This window comes from Poecilia reticulata, linkage group LG13 (assembly GCF_000633615.1).
Source record: "Poecilia reticulata strain Guanapo linkage group LG13, Guppy_female_1.0+MT, whole genome shotgun sequence".
In the NCBI taxonomy this organism is placed as follows: Eukaryota; Metazoa; Chordata; class Actinopteri; order Cyprinodontiformes; family Poeciliidae; genus Poecilia; species Poecilia reticulata.
In genome coordinates, this window is record NC_024343.1 from 20,127,643 (window position 1) to 20,149,281 (window position 21,639).

At 39.9% G+C, this 21,639-nt stretch overlaps 2 protein-coding genes across 2 annotated transcripts; one reads left to right on the plus strand and one right to left on the minus strand.

Annotated features, from left to right (window-relative positions):
- The first annotated feature begins 924 nt into the window (after window positions 1-924).
- c5ar1 (complement C5a receptor 1) lies at window positions 925-2,633 on the plus strand. The gene is made up of 2 exons (XM_008425929.1): window positions 925-1,008; window positions 1,165-2,633. The coding sequence occupies exon 2, from the start codon at window positions 1,177-1,179 to the stop codon at window positions 2,227-2,229; it is 1,053 nt and encodes a 350-aa protein (XP_008424151.1). The 5' UTR covers window positions 925-1,008; window positions 1,165-1,176; the 3' UTR covers window positions 2,230-2,633.
- On the minus strand, window positions 2,560-21,153 carry LOC103474749 (dapper 1). Its single transcript, XM_008425928.2, has 4 exons — window positions 20,264-21,153; window positions 8,030-8,162; window positions 7,546-7,656; window positions 2,560-7,130 (listed from the first exon to the last, which is right to left on the minus strand). Exons 1-4 carry the CDS (start codon window positions 20,492-20,494, stop codon window positions 5,641-5,643), a joined length of 1,965 nt encoding a protein of 654 aa, XP_008424150.1. The 5' UTR covers window positions 20,495-21,153; the 3' UTR covers window positions 2,560-5,640.
- Between the last annotated feature and the right edge of the window lie 486 nt (window positions 21,154-21,639).

A 21,639-nucleotide genomic window follows, 5' to 3' on the forward strand; every position in this document is an offset into this window, starting at 1 on the left:
CTCCTCAACAATGCAGTCATGTTCTCCAGAGTCCTGCTGACGACATAATTATTTCATTCAGGTGTGTTGGAGCAGAGATGCATCTAAAGGTTTCGGGTCACCAGCCCTGAAGGACTGGATAACACCTAGCAAGACAATGAGATTCCTCCACAGGACATATGCTTTAAGTAGTGCAATAATCCTCAGTTTGTTTTTTTTTCTTTTCTAAGCAAAATTCTCAAGTAAAGTAAAATACACTCAAAAGTAAAACACAATAATGGCAAATAAAAAACTTTTCATGATATGTGGCAAAAAAGTAAAATTCCTGTTTCTTAAATATGTCCAGGAAATGATAAAAATCAGCTTGAAGGAAACGGAAGTGTCACAACGGAAGTGAGAAGAGCCAGAATCATGAACAAATGAAAGTATAATCCTTCATGAAAAGGAAAAAACATTTTAAAATATATATAGCTGTGAAGAAAATTGTGCTGAGGGTTTCTATGCCTTCTATGTTTTAAAACATAGAAGTGTGACAAAAAAGGACAAAATAAATCTAAATGAAATAAAAATAATAATAATAATAATAATTCTTTGTACTTGTTGCACTGTGCTTCCTGTATAAATAACGCCCAATCGCTTACAGGAGCACTTAAACACCTTTTGCTGTGATTTAACTGTTTCAATTTCCTAGAAATTCATTAGCATGCACAAAACACTACGTTATCATGAAAAATGTCAAGGAAACCCGCGTGTTGCCAGAGTGTCATAAACTTTCAAAACAGGGAAACTTGACATTGTGCAAAATGTTCATGTTGTTCAGATTCACAGATTCTCTACGTAATCACTCTGTTAAGCTCTCATTGGACAAAACTGTGTAGTGACTCTTGTGCAATTGTGCTGATGGGTGTGTACATCCGTGAATGTGTGTGTTACGGGGATTGGAGTTGTTAAATGTACTCTTCAGTGCAGTCGCAGCTTCATAACTTTCTGTTAAAGAGTCAGGGAGGAAGTCCAACCAAGCAATCGACCGTAAGTAGGCACATTCATTAAATCTAATAGGTTTTTATTAGTTTATGTTTTTTCAGAGGTAATCTACATACTCTTATGAGAATGTACACTAGATTATTGTCTCTAAAATGAAATTAGACAATAACTAACTCAATTAAATGTTGTCTTCACTTACAGGTTTAATTTACTATGGATTCAGAATTTTCCGACAGTTTGGACTCTTTCAACTTCTCTGAAGATTTATACACTGACATCTTTGGGAAGAATTTCACAGAGTTTAACTTACTTCCTGAGATTCAACCAATACAGATAGTGTCTCTGGTCCTCTACGCCCTGGTGGTCCTGCTTGGAGTACCTGGTAATGCGCTGGTTTTGTGGGTGACTGGTTTCTGCATGAACCGCTCGGTCACGTCTATTTGGTTCCTGAATCTGGCGCTGACTGATCTTCTGTGCTGCCTCTCCCTTCCTCTGCTCATGGTGCCCCTGGCACATGATGACCACTGGCACTTCGGCCCACTAGCCTGCACTCTAGTTAAAGGCCTTTTCTATTTGGTGATGTACTGTAGCATTCTGCAGCTGGTTCTGATCAGTGTGGATCGCCTGTTGCTTGTTAAAAAAGCCGTATGGTGCCAGAACAACAGGCGACCCAAGCAAGCTGCATGGGCATGTGTGGCTGTGTGGTGCTTGGCTCTGCTAGGCAGCATCCCTCAGTTTGTCTACGCCAAGGAGATTGAAAAAGGGGAACATAAGAGGGAATGTGTACTAGCATACTCCAAAGGAAGCGCTTGGCCCATCGCATCCTTTCGGTTTGTGATGGGATTCATCCTCCCCTTCTTTGTCATTGTCATCTGTCACCTGGTTGTCTACAGCACCACCCAGAGGGGAGTGTCACGTGGTCGGGCCAGATCCAAAAGAACCCTGAGAGTCATTGTTGTTGTGGTGCTGAGCTTCTTCTTGTGCTGGCTCCCCTTGCACATCATGGACTTTATCGAACTGGCAACCCCTCCGCATTCTTTCCACAGTCCAAGAATCTACCTGGCTCAGGTGCTGGCCGTCTGTCTGGCATACTTCAACAGCTGCCTCAACCCTCTGATCTACGTGTGCATAGGGCGAAGTTTCAAAGACAGCATGAACCGCTCCCTGCGTCACATCCTCCACTTCGCTACTGAGGACCCAGCCTCAAGGGGGAGTATAAACGACACCAAGAGCACCTGCAACGAAAGGGTGACGACCAAAATCTGATGGACTTGTGTTTACAACCAGCGTACGATCTTTAATTCCCAAGGAGAAAATATGTGAATGTTAACTCTGTGCAAGTTTCTTGGCTATGAACTTAAATTCAGTTTGGAATCAACTCTGAAATTTATGCCGTGTTAGTTTTTCAAAGAGAACATGCAAAACAATAGCTGACCTCTGCAAAGGCAGCTGTTGGGTTGGGTTCCCCATTAGTTGCTAATCAGGATGTCTTGCACAATCTGTGATGTTCCAACAGTTCCTTTTCATGTATTTAAAACAAAACAAACAAAAAAAAAAGGCCCACTTCTTCTTTTATAGAAACATGATTTTTTTTTTAAACTTTGTCTTGCTTTCACATGTTACACTGCTATAGAGTATTTTTAAAATAAATATATTCTCTCTTCATGACATATATTTGTAGGGAGGGCAGTTTTATTATTTAAGTTGCTGTTCCTATTACAGACCGCAAGAGGGAGACATTTATAAACATCTGAAGATAAAAAGGGTACATTGCTTGTATTATATTTTATTTAATAAAATGTAGCATTGATAAAACTGATTCTTTTAAAATATTTTTTAACAGTAAACAATTGTTCTATTAAAATAATGATTTTTTTTGTTTGACCTTTACATAAAGACACAATTTCATAAGAATTACAGTGCAAGTTTTCAAATATTTACATACCTATGTTGCTTCTATTTTTAAAAATTGTATTTCAAAACACTGTAACGGTAGCTCAAACTTTTCTTTTTTAAAACAAGTGAACATGACAGGATCTTCTATCATTGCTTCGTGAAATGTTTTGGAAAATATGTAAGCATATTTTGTTTGACACTGTCAGTGGTGTATTTGAGCTTTTAAATAGTAGTAATCTTATACAAAATTAAATACCCTTAAATATTTATTCTTCCAACAATTTACTATAATATCATTTTTTTTCTTTGGGACTCTGCATGCCAACAGAAAAAAAGACAACAGATTTGATTACTAGTCTTAAGATGTTGAAAAAATGAAGCACCACTCGCATTGGGAAGGTCATGTTTTTTTATTATTATTTATTGAATCATAAAAAAGTAAACAAAACCAACAAAATGTGTACAAAAAAAGTTACCAAATAGAGACAAAATTACAATTTACATACTACATTCATTGCAAACAAGGCCACGTGATGATATATACAAAAGCAAACATGTACAAGTGTGTGGTTTCCTATGTCTGTGTTTTTATTGAGCTTGTGCACTTAGATATACTTTAAGCACATGCATATATGCATACTGGTATGGTAACATGGTATCTACTGGACATTGTCACTCAGTAATCTTAATTTTTGCTCATCCGTAAAATAAAGCGGTGGTAGTCTCTACATATTGGCAGATGTCAACATTAAACCACAAGTATGCAGAGTTGAAGACAGTGGCAGTTAAAATAAATCTCCGTGCATTCAGTTTCTATTCAGGGTTTCACTATCAGCAAGTTCCCCCTGACACAACTTTGAAACAATGACTGAATATTTGTGCTGATTTTAACTGTTTAATTGCTAACTTTTTCTCCTTTCAACAAATGCTTTAATTTGGAATTGAAATGCCTGTTTGGACACGACATATGATTTATGATGATTCTCCTAAAACAAGTTTATTCATGGGGAAAATAGTAGGGGTGCACCAATAGCAGTTTTCTGGCCAACCGTCGTTTACTAATCTTTTAAAAGCCTAACTTACCGATTCCGATTTTGGCCGATACCAGTTTTTTGTCTGAAATGCTTAATATATCAAGAAAGTTGCTGAATTGACAATAATGGGGTGACTATTGTTAACTGTAAATGTGTAGACATGACCTGGTCAGCCGTTTTGTCAGTCAAACCTTTCTCACAGGAGAAAAGAAAAGCACAGTGGTTGATTTTTAGACCTTTGACGAAGTTGATAACATCAGTGGATAAGATTGGCTTCACATGTAAAAATCAGCCAATCCCCGATCTCCCAAAATTAAGGAAATCGGCACCGATAAATTGTCTGGTCGATAAATCGGTTCAACCCTGGAAAATAGAGAAGTATTCATTCCCAGGTAAGACTTCGAGTTGGCTCCGAGTTGACCTTCAAATGATCCAAAGAGTTTAAAATGTACTGACTGAAAGACACTGAAAAGACATACATGTCTTTTAACAATGAAAAGTGAAACAAGAACCATTATCATGTAACCAGAAGAAAGAAAGAAGAGGGGACTTAAGTTTTCTTTTGTTACTAGACACCCAATTACTTTTTGTCTCTTGACATGTTTCAGCGTTCTACTTCCCTCTTCGTCAGAGGTCTCCCAGCTGTTGCTCGTTTGATGTTTGAAACAGTAGCTGGGAGTCCGCTGACAAAGACGGAAGTAGAACGTTGAAACATGTCAAGTATGTCTGAAGACACAAAAAAGTAATTAGGTGTCCAATAACAAAGACTCACTGAGACTTTTTACATATAGATACAGTGATTTTTATTGGAACATGAAAGAAGTTGGCTACAAAGAAGCAAACATGGAGAGTGGATAATTAGATTAAAGTAGGTGAAGTAGTGAAGTAAATATGTTGTGTTCAAGAGGAGAATGAATTTTATTTGGTAGCACTCATTGAAGTTCATTGGAGTTATAATAAATAATCTCTAACCTTACCCGGACAAAGATCACAGCCGGAAGAAAATACGCGAAACTCCAGTCAATAATGATTTGGGGTTGTGAGACCGACAACAGGACAAATAAAGTGGAAAATGTCCTGTAGGAAATGCAACTCATTGTCACGACCAGCAAACAAATTGCAATCCAGTTGGCAATACACAAAATGGTGCATGACATTGTTCAAGAGATTTCATCTACTTCTTCTGCAAAAATTGTAATTAACTAAAATAATGTTTATTGTTTTTGAGGTACACTTTACATAGCCAGAATACTCTGTGATATTCATTAAATTAATTTTGTGTCGTAGCTTTAAATATTTTTCATGTATTTTATGCAGGTAATAGCAAATTCTAGAACCCCACAGTCCAGCTCTGATTAATTTAAAAGGCAATAAACAAACAAACAAACAAACAAACAAACAAACAAACAAAACAAACAAAAAAAGCAAGTTCAATTGCTTAATTTTATGGTTGTTTCTGTTAGCACAGTGTAACATGAACCAATGAGAATAGGAGGGTGCCCATCATTTTAGTATCTGATGGTTGTCGAATTGAAAATTATTTCAACCAGACAGAAAGTGGAGGTCATGCTATAGTTTCATAATTTTTCTGAATGTAAATGCATTTCATCAGGGATACGGAAGAGGTAGGTTTATTTTAATGAATGGATTTTATTATTTAGTGTAGGATTTGTGGCCAAAAGCAGCAGCCATGAAGATGTTCAGAGCTGTTTCATACGTTCATGATACAGGTTGCGTGAGATTAGACTCAAACAGTGGTCATGACTTTTAGTGACCCTGTTCGGAATCTGAGTATCTTCTTTTTGAGAGCGTGGGAGGCTTTGATCTTGACGAAGGCCTTGGGCTGAGTCGCAGCACTGGCAGTAGCTTGCGGAGACGCAGACGATGATGAAGAGGTAGAAGCAAGGCGAGGCGGGAGCTGTTGGGGCCACACGAGCCCCCCACTCTCATCCGAATCGCTGGACAGCGAGCTGGATGGCGGGGAGTACACCTCGCTCATACTGGATTCAGACTCTGCGGGGGCAGCCCCGGCGTAGCCCTCCTCGCTGTGGCACAAGGGGGCACGGGCCTGAGAGTCCTGGTGCCAACGCTGGGCGTGCTGATGGTGGGACTGGGAGCAAGAGTGACCGTGACGAGCTTTTCTAGAAGATCGTTTATGCGGCTGAGCTGCATTCTGGATCTCTCCCTCGTCCTGGCTGAGCTCCAGGTTGGAGCACCAGCGGCGGTTTCCACTATGGCCCTTGCTGGCCACCTGGGGTGCAGTGACTTGGCTTTGGTTCTGGGCAGGATTGGTTCGTCCTGGACGCCTCTCTGTGGTGCTGTACCTCCTGTCAGGAACCACTCTCTGTCCCGGTAGGCTGTTTTCAGAGTGGGATCGGTTGGTTTTGTTGTTTGCCTTTTTGGATTTCTGTCGATCGTTGTGATTTTTTTTAGGAGCTTTGGACTTTGAATTGGACTGATCAGGAGAGGCTGCTGCTCTATTGGCCTTTGCCTGTTCAGGTTTGTAATGTCTGGGGGACCGTACAGGAGCATGACAGGCTTGTCCTGGGATATACTGAGCACTTACTAAATTGTGTACTTGGTAAACAGAGGGCTGTGGATGTAGATAATGTTGGGGGGATGGAGGTTCACAGCAAAGGTCAACGCCACAGTTTGGCTCCAAGGAGGGCAGAGGTGATGGCAGTCTCCCTGTCAGGGGGTTTGGTCTGGGCTGGGGGTAGGAAAGAGGCAAATAACAACCTTCCTCAAAAGATGGGGCCTCTGCCCTTCGGGCTTCCCCCTCAGGCAGGTCACAACCCCATTCCTGACTCTTAAGTTTTGCCGATAGGTCAACATGGGGCTGACAATGGGGGTCAGGAAGACGTTGCTCTGTGGTTAAAGAGGGAGTTCTCCTGTGTTGGGAGCTGTGTCCGGAGGCCCCGCTGTATGTGGGGTCAGGGGTCAGCGTGGTGCGAGGCTGACATGGCCGCGGTAGAAGAGCGTAACGTTGGATGAGACTCAGCATGTAACCTTCCACTCTGAAAGCCTGCTGGTAGTCCTCCTCTGTGATCTGATCCTCTGCAGGCTGCTGCTGCTGCCAGGTGTGGCTGGCAATGCTGGAGTCCCACTGCCAAGAGTCCCCAACTGAGCCCTCCTCTACAATGCCCTCTAGTGGTGGGTGAGGTGCAGAGAAGGAACGAGGAAGGCTGGGCCGAATAACTGGTACATCAAATTCCCCATTCAGCATGAAGTTGTCTCCTAAGCATCAAGAGAAGCAATGCATGCTGTCATACTAAGCTAAAATTTTGTATGACTATAAGCACAAGCTATGGTAACCGTTTGAAACAATAAGAAGGCTGCTTAAGCTTAACCTCCTTACAGGTTAAAGAAGTTGGCCTACAGGCTAATAATCCTTAAATGTTTATAAAATAAAGTTTGCATAAACTGCTGTGAAGTTCTTAAGATTGAAGTTTTTTTAAGACTGTAGAAGTCTAATTTCTACTTTGCCCTTTGGACTAGCTGTTGGCTTCAACCTCTGCAACAGCAAACTAGACTAGACATAAATAGTATAATCTACAGCTTGTATCTAACAGAACATTGTTCCAAATAACCTTGGTTGGTAGTTTTAAGAAGAGCTTATTCTGAGGATAAACCACTTCCCATGTTTTCTTACCTAAAGACTTTGGTCTGTCATTGGCGTAAGTCCAGGAGGAGACAGGCTCAGTGGGCTCTGCTGAGGAGAGTTTTCCTTTTGGCGATTGTCCCTCACTTGAATCATAAAAACCTAGAATCACACCAATCACACCAACACAAAGCATATGTCTCATTTATCATACCTTCCTGTTAACCTCTCGAAAATATCCTGCTGGGTACTAACAACTTCAAATCGCATTTTGGAAATAATCCACAAAACTCATTTACCAGCTCCCAGATTGTGAATAAATAAGACTAGCAGAAGAAAATGAAACCTCATTATCACTACAGTCTGAATAGTTTCAAGATAATTGTTTTGTCTCATAATTATTTTATTCAACACCATGCTTAGCTGCAGTACTAAAAATTATTCAATCACAAGGAGCTGTTGAATTTGGAAAATTCTTAATTACACGGCTGACAGATTTGTGGGGTCAGGGAAGCTTTTAAACAGCGGGAGTTACCAGAACTCGGCCGACTGTCACCGGCGTCTCGTTGAGCTCCCTCACAGCAGCCGTCATCGATGTCAATCTTCAGATCTTCTACCTGCTGTTCCAGCGCCTGCATGAGGCCCCATGGAGCGCTGTGGAGAGCGCTCTGCAACACAAACACATGCAGATTGTTTAACTGCTCTCTCCATTGTTCTGCACTGCTGACATGTGATCTTGCTACAAGGATTAAGAAGCAACACAAGGCAGTTCAGCTATCAAACCAATACTTGGAATGAAAATACTTTAAGTTCCCGGAAGAGGCACAGCTGTATGTTTTCGCTGCATGCTTTCCCAGCTGCAGATCTTATTTAGTTTGACACTTATCTGTTCTGAGTGTTTTTGCAAAGCCAAGTTGTGTGTCCATTTATTTGATAGATATGAAACAACGAGATGAAACACAAAAGAAGTCATCCTTTTTCCAAGTTGCGTGGGCTGATAAACAAAAGGTCTTCCTTAAATGATTTGGGGTTTAGCTTGCTTTAATCTTATGACAAAGAAAGAAAATGGCAAAAATGAATCAAGACTAAATGTCAAAACAAATAAAAGAACAAATCACATGTATATTTTTGTGTACCCAAAGTACAAATATGGTCACTGCAAAACGCTGCTGTGCATTATTGAAGTGAATCCATATGGAGCAGCGATATCTGACACTATGGGCTCCAACATCCAAGGGGGCTCAAATGGAGGGCAGTCAGTTGGAACATGAATAATTCAACGATGTCTGATGGGTAGGGGGATGTACTTTAACTTCGCTGGGGGCGTATGCGCACACACACACAAGCAGATAATGACTCATTCTGTTTAAATAGGCAAATGTGATGAATGACGAGACAAATTTATGATGTGAAACTCATTTAAAAACACTCATTATGTTCTTGTTAAAATTTAGGTTGGGTGATATGGACTTAAATGTTTGTCAGAATATTTTGTGATACTTCTTTCAGCTAACAATAACTGATAAGCAGTTTTTGAAAATCATTTGCTGTCTTTTATGGCTGGGACTGCAAGTCACTGCCAGCACACCCCTACAAAAACACAAATACTGTTCTTATTTGATAATAACAAATGACAAAGGTTACAATAATTGCTCATTCATACCTTCAACAAGATCTTGACTATGTATTATGAAGATACAACAGTGTTATTGCATAGTATGAGAACATGTATGCGCTATATATGTAGCAGACAAGTTATTTTTTTTACACAAATTACTTAATTTTCTCTTGAGGTCTTTTATGTTGTTTTTTATTTCCAGTGTGTGTTTTTATTGAAATTTTAAATGGCAGACAAACAGAAAGAAAGAAAAAAAAAACTAAAACAAAGAAAGGAGAACAAAGGAAAGGATGAAAAAAAAAGAAAGAAGGAAGGAAGGAAAAAGAAAATAAAAGAAGGGAGGGAAAGAACTGCACTGACAGGGAATCTAGACACGCAGCTCCTGTCAGCCTTTATGTTGTTGCCAGGCTGGCTCTGTCAGATGGTGACATCATCCGACACACACTCTAACATCTGTGGACACTTGCTCGCAACCTTGTGTATCTGTGACTTCTGAGGATAATGCATTGACCTGTAATTCTACAACAACTGCTTGGAAAACCTTAAAACCCACCAGGTATTAAAAAATCCAAGGATTTTTAACCTCATTCTTTTTTCCTCCACAAAGTGGTAACATCCATACTATATGACTGTAAAAACAAACCTAGGTCTTACGGGTCTTTCGGCTTGTTGGGGCCAATGCCGCTGACACTCTTCTTCTATTCCAGCAGGTTGAGCATGTCTTTGTGACAAGGTGACACTATTTACACTGTGGACCTTCTGTAATGAAGCGTCTGCTGCTGTCTGTGCTCTCCTGCACTTCTTTGGTCACTGTCTTTGTTTCCCAGGAACAAATTAAACACTGCTGTGAGGAAAGTGATCAATACAGTTGATGAGATATCACCAAAAAGCTCATTAAACAAGCTGAACCGAGTTCTTTTCTCTTTCACTTGGAGATGGTACACTATTTTAGAGCAGTCACTTGTTGGATTTGACATATTTTGCATACAATTTATACAGACACTGATGTTTCTGACAGCAAAAATGTTAAGTCTCAATTTCTGGATAAAAACTATTTTCTTTGTTAAGTCGATTGATGCCCAAACACCTGCAAAAAGGCATTATTACTTAATAAGGTCTTGCAGTTTCTCATGTCTATGTTTTAGAAGATTTTGGTACTCATCAGCAATATTTCTTAAAATAGAAAGTCACCACCATATATGGATGAAGACGTTTTATCTGGTTTTATATGTTTTTAAAACCCTGTGTAAGGTCCATTAGGTTCCCAAGATAGTGCTTTCAGACAATACTTCTTTTGACGTCGTCCTTGTCACTTCACCTTGTGAACTCACTTTTGAGCTACAGTCTCTGCCATCACTGCTGTCATCAGGACAGACTACGTGTGTTATGCAGCGTCACCGCTAACAGACAACTTTAATATTAGCCATTCTTTACTGCCTTGTCATTGCTATTTCTCAACTTGAGACACGAAAATGAATAAAGTGCCACGAGCTACAAAAACCCATAAATAGCTGAAAGGGAAAAGTTGTAAAAATGTTTACATGTGTGCTCTTCAGCCAAGCACTCTAAAGTCTATTTGTCCTGCTTTTGTTTCCATATGTGCCTCATAATGCAAATAACTGCTGTTGTACGGCAAATAACCCAAGCGATGCTTCCAACATGACCTCCTGACCCCAAACACTGTCTTTCTTTGTGTCGACAAGGCTGCTTATTGTCTTACTGTACACAAAGCCCCAGCATTGATGCATCAATATGTTGTGAGTGGAGAGCTTCACTTCGGCTGCTGTTAGGACGTTTGGGCAAGGAAATGGCCTGGAGGAAGGGACGCTATTGGAAATCTACTAATCAATGATTCTGTTTCATGCAATCAATCTCTCACCACCTCTTTAGGTACTCGCACATACACAGGAACTCATGTTGACACACTTAAATACCCTGGATAATGCTGGCTCCAAAATAATAATCATGCACAAACAAACTAATCTTAGTGGAAGAGGAGACTGTGTGGTTCATATTAAAACAGGGTTTGTTTTCTCAGACTCACTGACAGACCTGACAGATCTCACACTGGCATGCTGACAATGCGTGCACTGTAGCACTGCTGTTTTACTGCATCCTGTGTCCCACAGAGGTGGGGGATGTGGGAGACAGCGGACGCAGTGAAGCCAGACTCTCTTGGAATCAGAGCTGCTACAAAGCGGGCAAACAAAACATCTGGGATACTTGTGTTTCAAATGGAACAAGTTCACAAATAAGTTTCACTTGACAACAGAATCATATAAGAAGAAATAAAGACTGAAAAAGACCAAAGAGTTGGATGCTTTATGTTCATCAGCATGAAGGCAGAATGAAATCAGCCAGATGCAAGAATTTATGCAGGTCAAAAACAAAACAAAAAACATAATGGGGCATTTGTCTTTTAAAAATATGTGTAATAAGTTAACAGCATTGGAATGTTTGGAAATTTCTCCAAAAATATGTAGTGATAGCCATGTTTGTCCAGATCTAAAACATGTCATTGACACAGGACATACTTAGAAATTTTAAAATGACAAAGCATCTATAGGCTGCTGTTTTGTGCAGTGAACCCCTTATATCCCTTAATTACTGATGTGTAACGCTACATATTACTTCTGATCAAAATCATGTGGTTTAATTCTTAACTCAATAGTTTAAAAATTAAAACTGCCCTTTAGAACTAGAGGGTATTCAGAAAGGTTTAAGGAGATTTGGAAACTAATTTGTTGAATTTTTGGGAGCACAGTTCCAGGGTGATACTGTAAGACTGCTGCTTTTTTAAGCACGGGTGTTTCGGTTAGCAGGTTTTAAATTTAATATACATATAGTAGTAAATGCATAGCGTTTCTCGTCTCCTAAGGTAGTGGAAGGTCTTAAAAGTTCTATGTTCCTCTTCCTCCTTTGTCCTTCCATCCTAAGGACTAAATGTACATGGCTGCTCATTTGTGCTGTAGAACAACTACAACATGGTCTGAAATAAGAACACTTTCAGAATGCAGAGAAGAGGGGAGACAAGGCATGCAGCCAGCAGGCCCGACCCTATGTAATTAAAGCTATGTTGTGACTGGATCCACACAGAGAAGTCTGTGGGAGGCTGGATCCTCACACAGGCACACGTATGCGCACGCACACACACCGACCCTACCCCCAGTTTCACTAGTTGACTCAGCTTATGATCTCTTATTTTCATAAGCTCATGGTCATATTTTAAATCCCTTATCTCAACAGTGTAAATGTTTCTTTAAGATTCTTTCATTCCAGTTTGACAGAGGGGCTATTCTGAACAGATGCGGTGTTTATAGAGCAGAGTCCGTGAGTACACTCTTGACTCTGTTCTACAGCGGTTGGTAGGAAGCAGGTTGAGTTTAAAAGAATCCCTAAACAGACACGAAGCGAGCTCAGTTTATGTGTTAAGAGATTTTCAACCTACTTAAGAGTCCACTTGAAAGTTGTTGGATACATAATTTGACTATTTTCTGCAGGAGCATAATTGTCTGAGTCTAAGCAGGCAACCAAAGTAACCCAAGAAACTGAATGCTAGAACGAAAGCAACAGAAATCAGAGAGCAAAACGCAAATTGTTTGTCACTGATGACTGATGTGCTGCAGTCTTAACACCAGAACACACACAACCTGATGGCTCAACACACACTCCTGCAGAGTACGGCAAGCAATTCATCATACAAGCCAATAATAACAATACAGAATCTCTAAAGCGGATTTCCATCATTCTCTTCTTCCCAGTCATTTGTTTGAGGTTTCAGCTCCATAAATCAACAGCAACTTTCTTCCAATCTGGAACAATCTGATGACAAATAGAGATATTTCTATAAATTTATCTCCTTGCTATACAGCTCCACAGCTGTTGGTTACAAGTTTCATTTTGGATGTCCAGACTAAATCAACAATTCACCTTAAACACAATTCAATGTAACAAAAATCTGTAAAGCCATCTTCCTGCATACCCTTCGTTTAAAAACTAGTAAAAAGTGTGTTCAACTTAATGAGTGGAGACGACTTACTTACAGTCTTGTTTGATTACATGTTACAGTGGGCTACCGTACATGTCTGCATTCACAATCAAAATGTGGATTTTATTAAACCCTTCAATCCACAGAGTTAATTTGAATGATTTGACTTTGGCTTCAAACATCAAGATCTCATCTCCTAATTGACGCATGTGTGTCACACATTCATGCAAAATTCATATAATCCCTTCCACCCTCTCCAAACTCTCTCAGCAGGGTTGCTCAGAGGCAGGTCAGAGCTCCATGCTTTCTCAGCTGCTGTCTGGTGTCCCGCAGCTGCCAGCACCTTCATCACCCCACACACTGTATCCAGGAAAAATAAGGCCCCCTCACTCTGTCTGGGGACCCACTGTCACATCGGAAATACACACGCACCAACAAACACTAACACCCGAGCGGTCTCCAGGGTCAAATGTTTCTCTGCCTTGCTTTACTGGCTTGGACCTGTATAGAAGATGAGACTGGAGGTGGGCGGGGGTCTCGGGCGCAGATGGTGACCTGATATTTACGAAGTCTCAATCTGAGAGACTTCAGCTAAATTAAAGTTGTGCAGAAATTCCTCAGAGGAAATTCCAACTTAATTATTAACACACATGGGTGACCAGAACAATTGATAAAAATCAATCAAGACACAAGTTGACCTGTTTATTTATTTAGTTTTTAGTCTGTGCTCAGATGTGGGGCGCAGAAACCCTGGTGCGCATTGGAAACACATGCCCGTCACGTAGCCATTTCTCAAAATTCAATTTGTACTAATCTTGTTTGGAAAGACAAAGTTCTGATTCGGACGTGGAGTCAGACCTCAGAGACTGCGTCATGGCACCGGATACAAGGCCCGCTTATGCGCGCCTCGTCATCTGACTGAGATCGGCATGATTAGTATTCTGCTCCATATGCGTCTTTTGTTAGACCACCAGCGGAGCAGGGGGCGCAGACACAGCCAGGGAGGAAGGAGGTGTGGAGATTAGATACTCTTTTTATAATGTCTTATTTTTATGACGGCGCATTGATTGAGAAACCCCCCCCCCCAAAAAAACATAGAGCCTAACCCTATAAAACGGAATTGATAATTTGCATCTATTTAAATTGGGTACCTTCGAATCTGCGTTTTCAGTACATTCATGTTAGATTAACTGCTAAAGAGTCATTTTAAAAATGCATTTGCACTATTAAGATTCTCTGTTGTGTAACGACTTAAAGTTTACACAATAGCTAATATTTGCCAGAAAGTGCCCTAATATCTAACTGGAAGTACAAACAATGTAAACAAAATAGATAATATAATAGGACAATAAAAGGAATCTCTGTTGGGATCCAATTGTCAGTATAGAACCAGGAAGGAAACCTTCAATGTTTCCTTGATAGTCTTTTTCTGCTCTCCATGTTAAAAAGGACAAAATTGGGTTTGATTAAGACATACAGTGTGACTGAACTTTTAAAATGCGTTTTAAAAGACATAATGTGAACCTTTTAACTGACAACCACAGCTAAGATGTTTCACCACAGGGTTAAAAAGTTCACTGTGCTACCAATTTATCCTGTAGCAACCTTAGTTAAAGCTTGATACAGGCTTTAATTCCTTCACCAACAAAGAAATTTTATTATTAAATCTCTTAATTTTTTAGAAGTTGATACATGTATGTAAAATATTTCCCCCTCACATTGTTCTGATCATCCAGTACATTTAAGTTTCAGACAGACTATCTGAACAAATACAAACAGGAATTTTTAAATGGTTATTTAATTTATCAAGATTAAATAGCTATCCATTCCAAACTGGTTTTATGTGAAAAAGCCATTGCCCCCTTGCTAATTCATAAATTGGTTGTGAATATCCACATATTTTCAAGAGCCAAGCATATTTTATGAGCAATATACAGATACAAATGCCCCCTGACCTGTGCAATCACGAAATCACTCAAGTAGAATTAAGTAGAATAAAACAGGGCTAATGTAATCACCCAAGTCTGAATGATGTCTATTGTGAAAAATAACACGATTCTGTACGTTACATGACTCAGGCTTGATGCATGTTAAGACTCTTATCTCGGTCACGAAATACCTCACTGCTAAAAATATATCCACAAGCTAGCAAAAAAAAAAAGGTCTCTAGAAAGTGTCTTTGTAAAGGGGAAAAGGTACCTTGAAGAGACAGAATCGGAGTCTGTGATGTCCCCCCCAAAAAGAGAAAGAAGCTACATTTAGCATACAATGCTAATAGTCCTACTCAAAATATGAATGTATTGCGACCTGCAATTTTGGTAAACTAAGCCCACTCTGCATACCATGTGGCAACAGGCTTTCTAATGAGGCAATGAAGTCTTCAAAACTGCCCTAGATGGGACCGTCTCGCTACAAAGAAGCAGGCGCAGGGCTCTCACCGATTCAGCGTTATGGTGAGTGGTATTTTTCCTATGCTTGATTTGTTTTTGTGGTATATCTCACTTTAAAGACTTATTTAAATGTTATCACAGTGACTAGCAAGCATTAAGGAGCAGAGAGGATGTGACTCATGTTTGCTGTTTGTGCAGTGTTATAGGGATGCTGCTAATAAAGTAACTACACATTGGATTTATATTTATTATTATATTTTAAAAACACCCAATTTTTATGCCAGATCTTAAAGGCCGGTTCATGAATGTATTGTCTGTTATTCAACCGGTTTATGAAAAGGTTACAAAGCCATTTTATTAAGAGTTTTAGACTACAGAAAACTACAGTGAGAGTCATTTTCCACAAAGAAAGGCAACATGAAACAGTGCAGAATCTTTCCAGGAGTGGAGAGCAAACCAAAACTACTTCAGGGTGAATCAACCTCTCATCCAGGAGGCCACAAAAGAATCCAGGACAACATCTAAAAACATCCAAACAATAATGAGACAAGCATGACATCCAAGGAAGAGTTATGAGACCGAAATCTGTTAATAAATTAGAACACAAAGGAACAACTAACATTGTTTTTAAATGTCCATGATTTTCAAGATTTTCCTGGTATTCTGTGAGCTGATGAGACAAATTTGAAAGGTGTGTGCCTCAGCATCTGGCATTAAACTAAAACAACATTTTAGAAAAAGAAACTCACAATATGATGAACCAGCTGGATACAGTGTGATGAACTGCTTTGCTCCTTCCAGATGTGGCCATTTTTTTTTGTAATTCATGAAATCATTAATTCTGCTCTTCAGTAGAAAATACTGAGGAAGGATTGCCTTTGTTTGGTTTGTGACCTTAAAGTCAAGCAAACTTGCATGATGCATCAGGACAATAATGCATACCAACAAGTCCACCTTTACACATCTTAAAAACACAAAATTAAATCTTTAAAACGGCCTACTCAAAGTCTGGATGTTAATCAAATGCGGATGCATGACTTTACAAACACTTGATTGTAGTTGTTGGATGGCACAATTAGATATTAGTGGTTGATTTCTCCCCCCCGCCCCCCGTGATTTCCCCATGAAAAAATGGCTAATTTAAAATTACTTTCTGTGCTTCTTATATTAAAATTTGTTCAACCATCACATTAAAGTGCGACCCAACATATAGAACGGAAAAAAAAAATCTAAAGCGGGCAAATTCTTTTCACAGGACTACATTTATTCATAGTAACCCATATAACCACAGGGTTGCCAACTCTCACTAAAGCTTTCCTTTTATTTGCCTCCTTTTTTCCATGGTCAAATGTCTCTCAAGATAAGAAGAGTGTTTTTGCCAAAAGGGAAACTCTTTTTCTGCACTGCATCTTGTGATCAGTCATTCTAAACCACTGAACTTAGATTTCTATGAAGTCCTGATCTGTGTTTTTTTCTTTGCACCTGCTCAATTTGGGATCTATTCTTACAAAAAATAAAATCCTTTCAGCATATAAGATTTACCTGCCCCTGACATGCCCCATCAACTCTCATTTGATTGTCTTGATCTACAGGCTTGCAATGTTATGATATTTCTGAATATCAATGAAAGGGGAACAAAGATTATTTTACACAGACCGAGTTGTATCTCACACAAGTTGCTTACTTTGGTTGCCTAGAGCCATGCATCAAACAGCATGCAGCAAACCTGGGACTAATTATAGACACAGATTTTCATATTTTCAGAAAGGTTTCCTCCATTTGAGACAAATAAGACTTAAACTAGTTTTCTCAAGCATTACCTGAAGAAAGTAGCACACACTTTTATCTCAGTTTGTCTCAACTACTGCAATGTACTTTATACTAGACAGGCATCACTTTCATTTCTTCAGCTAGTTCAAAATAATAAAGCTGTCTGTTGCTTTTGTTGTCTTTGAGCACATCTCACGGATTCTTTCCTTTCTCCAGTATTAATTTTAAAATCCTGATGTTGGGTTGTAAATTCCTGAAATGGTCTTGCTACCACTCTGATTTGCTCTAGTATTATCTTCCCAGGAGCAGCAGACCAGCTGCTTTAAGTTGTCTGAAAAACTAGACAGAAACTTAAGAGGGTGAGATTTTCTGCTGTGGCTTCCAAACTTTTAAACACATTACCTTTAATTACTAGACAGTCATCTTTTTATTTTCTTGTTTTCAAGCCTCTTTTAAAAGGTACATATTTACCCAGTAGCAATAGGCCCATTGTGAGTTGAGCGGTTGCTACTCTTTTCATATTTGTTTTATTTCTTGGCTTTTACATTTTCTTATTTTTACAGCACATTGTTTTTTTTTTAAACATATTCTATATAAATAAATTATCCTGGAACTCTGGATATGCCTGGCTTCTAATTATAAAGATCGCATTAGTTTCCATAAAGCAATAACTTCATGACGTCCAGTCATGATGCGGTGGTGGTGGTTGTTGTTGAACCCAAATGGAGAGACAGAGGTGGCAAACGGATTTGGAGATTTAATGAAAAATAATTAAGAACTTACAAAAACCACTGGGAACCAAGTCAAAAACACAAACCAAAACAAATCCATAGGAGACCAGCAGGGAGACACGAGGAGAACACGCAAGTTTGTGGCAGGAATAGACGAGAGGATCCGGCGAGTGGTGAGTAAGAATGAAGTGCTTAAGTACTGGGGAGGTTGAACGCTGAACAAAATACCTAGGCTGATGAGCTAACAGGTTGCAGGTGTGAGTGGAGGGAGAGACTGACAGACTGAGGAGAGGAAGAGAGAGAAAATGGCACAGAGGGGAACAAGGGAGAGTATAGGCAACAGGAAATAAATCTAACACTGAAGAATAACTACTAAAGAAACAATTCTACTAGAGTGACAGAGAAGAACTAGAAACAAGAAATAAACATGATAAACGAGAATCACTAAAGAAAAACTGAAGTGGAAACAAGGCAGAATTAATAGAAAAAACTAAGGAATAAAAAAAATGACAAAACCCAAAACCAAACTCAAACCATTCGAGATTCTAACACATGCTAATATATTCAATTTAACATTTGAACACCAAAGCCTATTTTCATATTGTCTATTCAAAAATGCAGTGTCATCCCACTGTTTGCTAAACACTTAACTACAATTGTTTCTCCCATCAAATTTCAGTCAGAAGTTGGCAACTCTGACTAATCTAGGCCATTCTCTGAGGGTCACTGAGGGACATGACGAATGAAGAGAACCAACATTTTCATGTAAACTCTAATCAGATTCAGATTGTTCAGGTATAATTCTGGTTGATAAAATGTGAACAACTTCAATGGCTTGAACTGAATGCCTTTCAGAATTCCTTTTTGCCAGCGCGTGAAGTCAAATGGTTTGTTCTTCATTTTTAAAAGAAAATTGCTTTACGATTGAGGCATAAAACTCTAGTTAAATAAATGAAGCCCACTTTGCCGCTGGCAGAGCATGTCAGGCTCAGTTTTTCTTTCCTCTTGCTAATATGTACCCTCCTTATCCTCGTGGTTTTCTTATATCCTACATAGCTGCAGAGAAAAGTTTGAACTCTGTGTGAGAGCACAACATGGATTTCAGGAACATTTGACAACAACATAACACAAGCAAAGTGGTTTGTGTAGGAGAGCAAAGTGGGATGGACATATTTCATTATCAAAGATCTTCAGGGATCATTTAGAGTCAAGCTGTTGTAAAAGCTTTACAATAAGGTCAGTGCATTCCATTAGGATGACATTAAAGCTTTTAAGATGTTTCCTGCAGAGCAGCAACAACCTTGGCCAGACTTTGAAACAAGCCTAATTCTTTCACTTCGCCCCACCATGCATGCACAAATGTGACTATTGTACATCTTTTACAGACATTGTCATGCATGGGAGCAATCGTCATGGCACAAGTTTCCTCAGTCAAACTCTTGCTCAAGCACCTATGCTAAAACCTTTTGCAGCTTGTATGCAACTCGAATGTTTTTGGACTCTGATGAAATCTGTCTAAAGTTGCTTTTCCACCAAACTGTTTACTGACAAGGTAATTTTCTTGATTCTTCTCCCTTTTCTGACGTCATTTACTTACACACACAGCAGTGTATATAAGTCTCCTGTGGGAAACGCTCTTCTCCCGTACTTAAACTTTTGCTTGTCTTGATTAACCCAGTTTTCTATTCTTATTATCCTGGCATTGTCACAGAAAGGCAGGCGCAACTTTACAAAAGCTTTGCGTCAAAAAAGTAAAAAAAAAACTCTAAAAGACAATTTAGCGTGCATTTTCAGCAGCTTACGAGCGTAGACGCGAATTTTCTTATTTTATGATGTGCAGAAAGCACAAATGAGAGCTTGTTAAGGGGTGAGACCTACAAAAGTCTTCAACGAGGGAACAAAGGGCCATTAAATAGAGGGTCTGTGCCACAAGCGGCGGCTGCTCCTCCCCCTGATTTCGCTACCCACAGGCATAAATCTCAACCCAAAGCACAGAAACGCATTACAGCCTTTCATACAGAGAGCCTATTTATCAAGTTGGGTAACTTTTTTGCAGTTAGAGGTCATCTCAGTACAAAAGGCGCTGGCCCAACGGCAGAGTCCATGCAACGGTCAAGCAGCTCACAATGGAGATTGTCTGCGGGCTTTCAGATATTTAAAAGTGTGTAAGCACTACAAATGACATGACTAAAAGAGGGGTAAATTAATGTTGTTTGGGGCTAAGGGGATTCAAACAGTAAAAAAAAAAAGACGCTCAGTAGAAACTTCTTACCAGCTGACGCCTGAGCGTCAAGTTTTCCTGGCCCCAGCTGCTGAAGCATTCCAGCTCTCCTCTTGAGCCATCCTGGGCTGGAGGCTCTCCCAGAGCCAGCGCTCCCAGCACAAGACACTCCTGCCTCTGTCTGCGGAGCTCCAGCTCACACAGCCCGGCCAGACTCGCCTCCAAGCGATCCTTGGTTCGACTGCGCTCCACGGTTGCTGGAAACGAGAGCGCACGCTGCATCTTCACCCAAAGAAAAATCCGCTATAAGGTGCAGATTTTTTATTTTTTTTAAATAAATCAAACCGGGTCAGATTTTTTTTTGTTGGTCTTTTTTCTCGTCTTCGGTTGGTTCAGATTTAGGAGAGCAAACGCAAACTACAGAGGGTCAAATTCCATCCCATTCCTCGTGACTGCGCGGTTATCTTGGAGCAGCGGCATGGTTCCTCCGACCTTCTCTGAGCTGCACATTTTTTTTTTTTTTGACTCGCAGCTGTCAAATGCATCCTTGGAGCCCCGCCTTCGGCAGAGCGGCCACGCAGGGAAATTGGGGGAGTCATCCCGCTTCTCCCCCTCCACCCACTTTTGTAAAATCAGTTTCAGCAGTCATTGGATCCTGGAGGCTGGGCTGAGGTGCGGAGCTCTAAAGTGTCCCATCCCCCTTGATTCCTTACAGTGACGCGTCGACCTCACCCATCCCAGGACTAATGGACTTCCAAGAGGGATGGCTATATTTCCATGATTAAAACACTGGGATCTGGAAACATTTCTTGTGTTCACATGAAGGTAAAAAACAACAACAACAGAAGCAGCAGAAAAAATAAAAAAAAACGCCAGAGATGCGCCAAGTTGGACTACCAAGAGAAAACAATTTTGACAGATTTGTGTTGCGTGCATGACATTGTTTAAATTATTCAGTTATGTTTTTCACTGAAATAGTAATTAAGTTATTTTTCTAACCTATTCCCTCTCCGGTTGCTCCATATCGTAAAGGAAATTGGAGCACATTCAGACTGCAGTGAAAGAATGTCTAGATTTCTAAGTGAGTCCTGGACGATCATTTAGTTCATTTTCTGCCTGAAAACATAAATAATGCATTCATAGTCAGGTACACATCTTCAAGGTACAGTCATATCACATACACATTTACACTCAGTGCCAGACAAGACAAGCACCCAGAAGGAATGGTAGATTAAATATTTAATTTCCAAATAGCTGCCATGTCAGACGATGGGAACCATGAGAACTCAGGCCCATATTCTTATTTCTTATATATACGTGTGTGTATGCCATTAGGAAGGTAAAAAGGAGCCAGTGACACTAATAACTAACTGTATTGACTCCCTGTCTGTATCATGTTACCTATTCTGCACATTTTCCTTGAACAG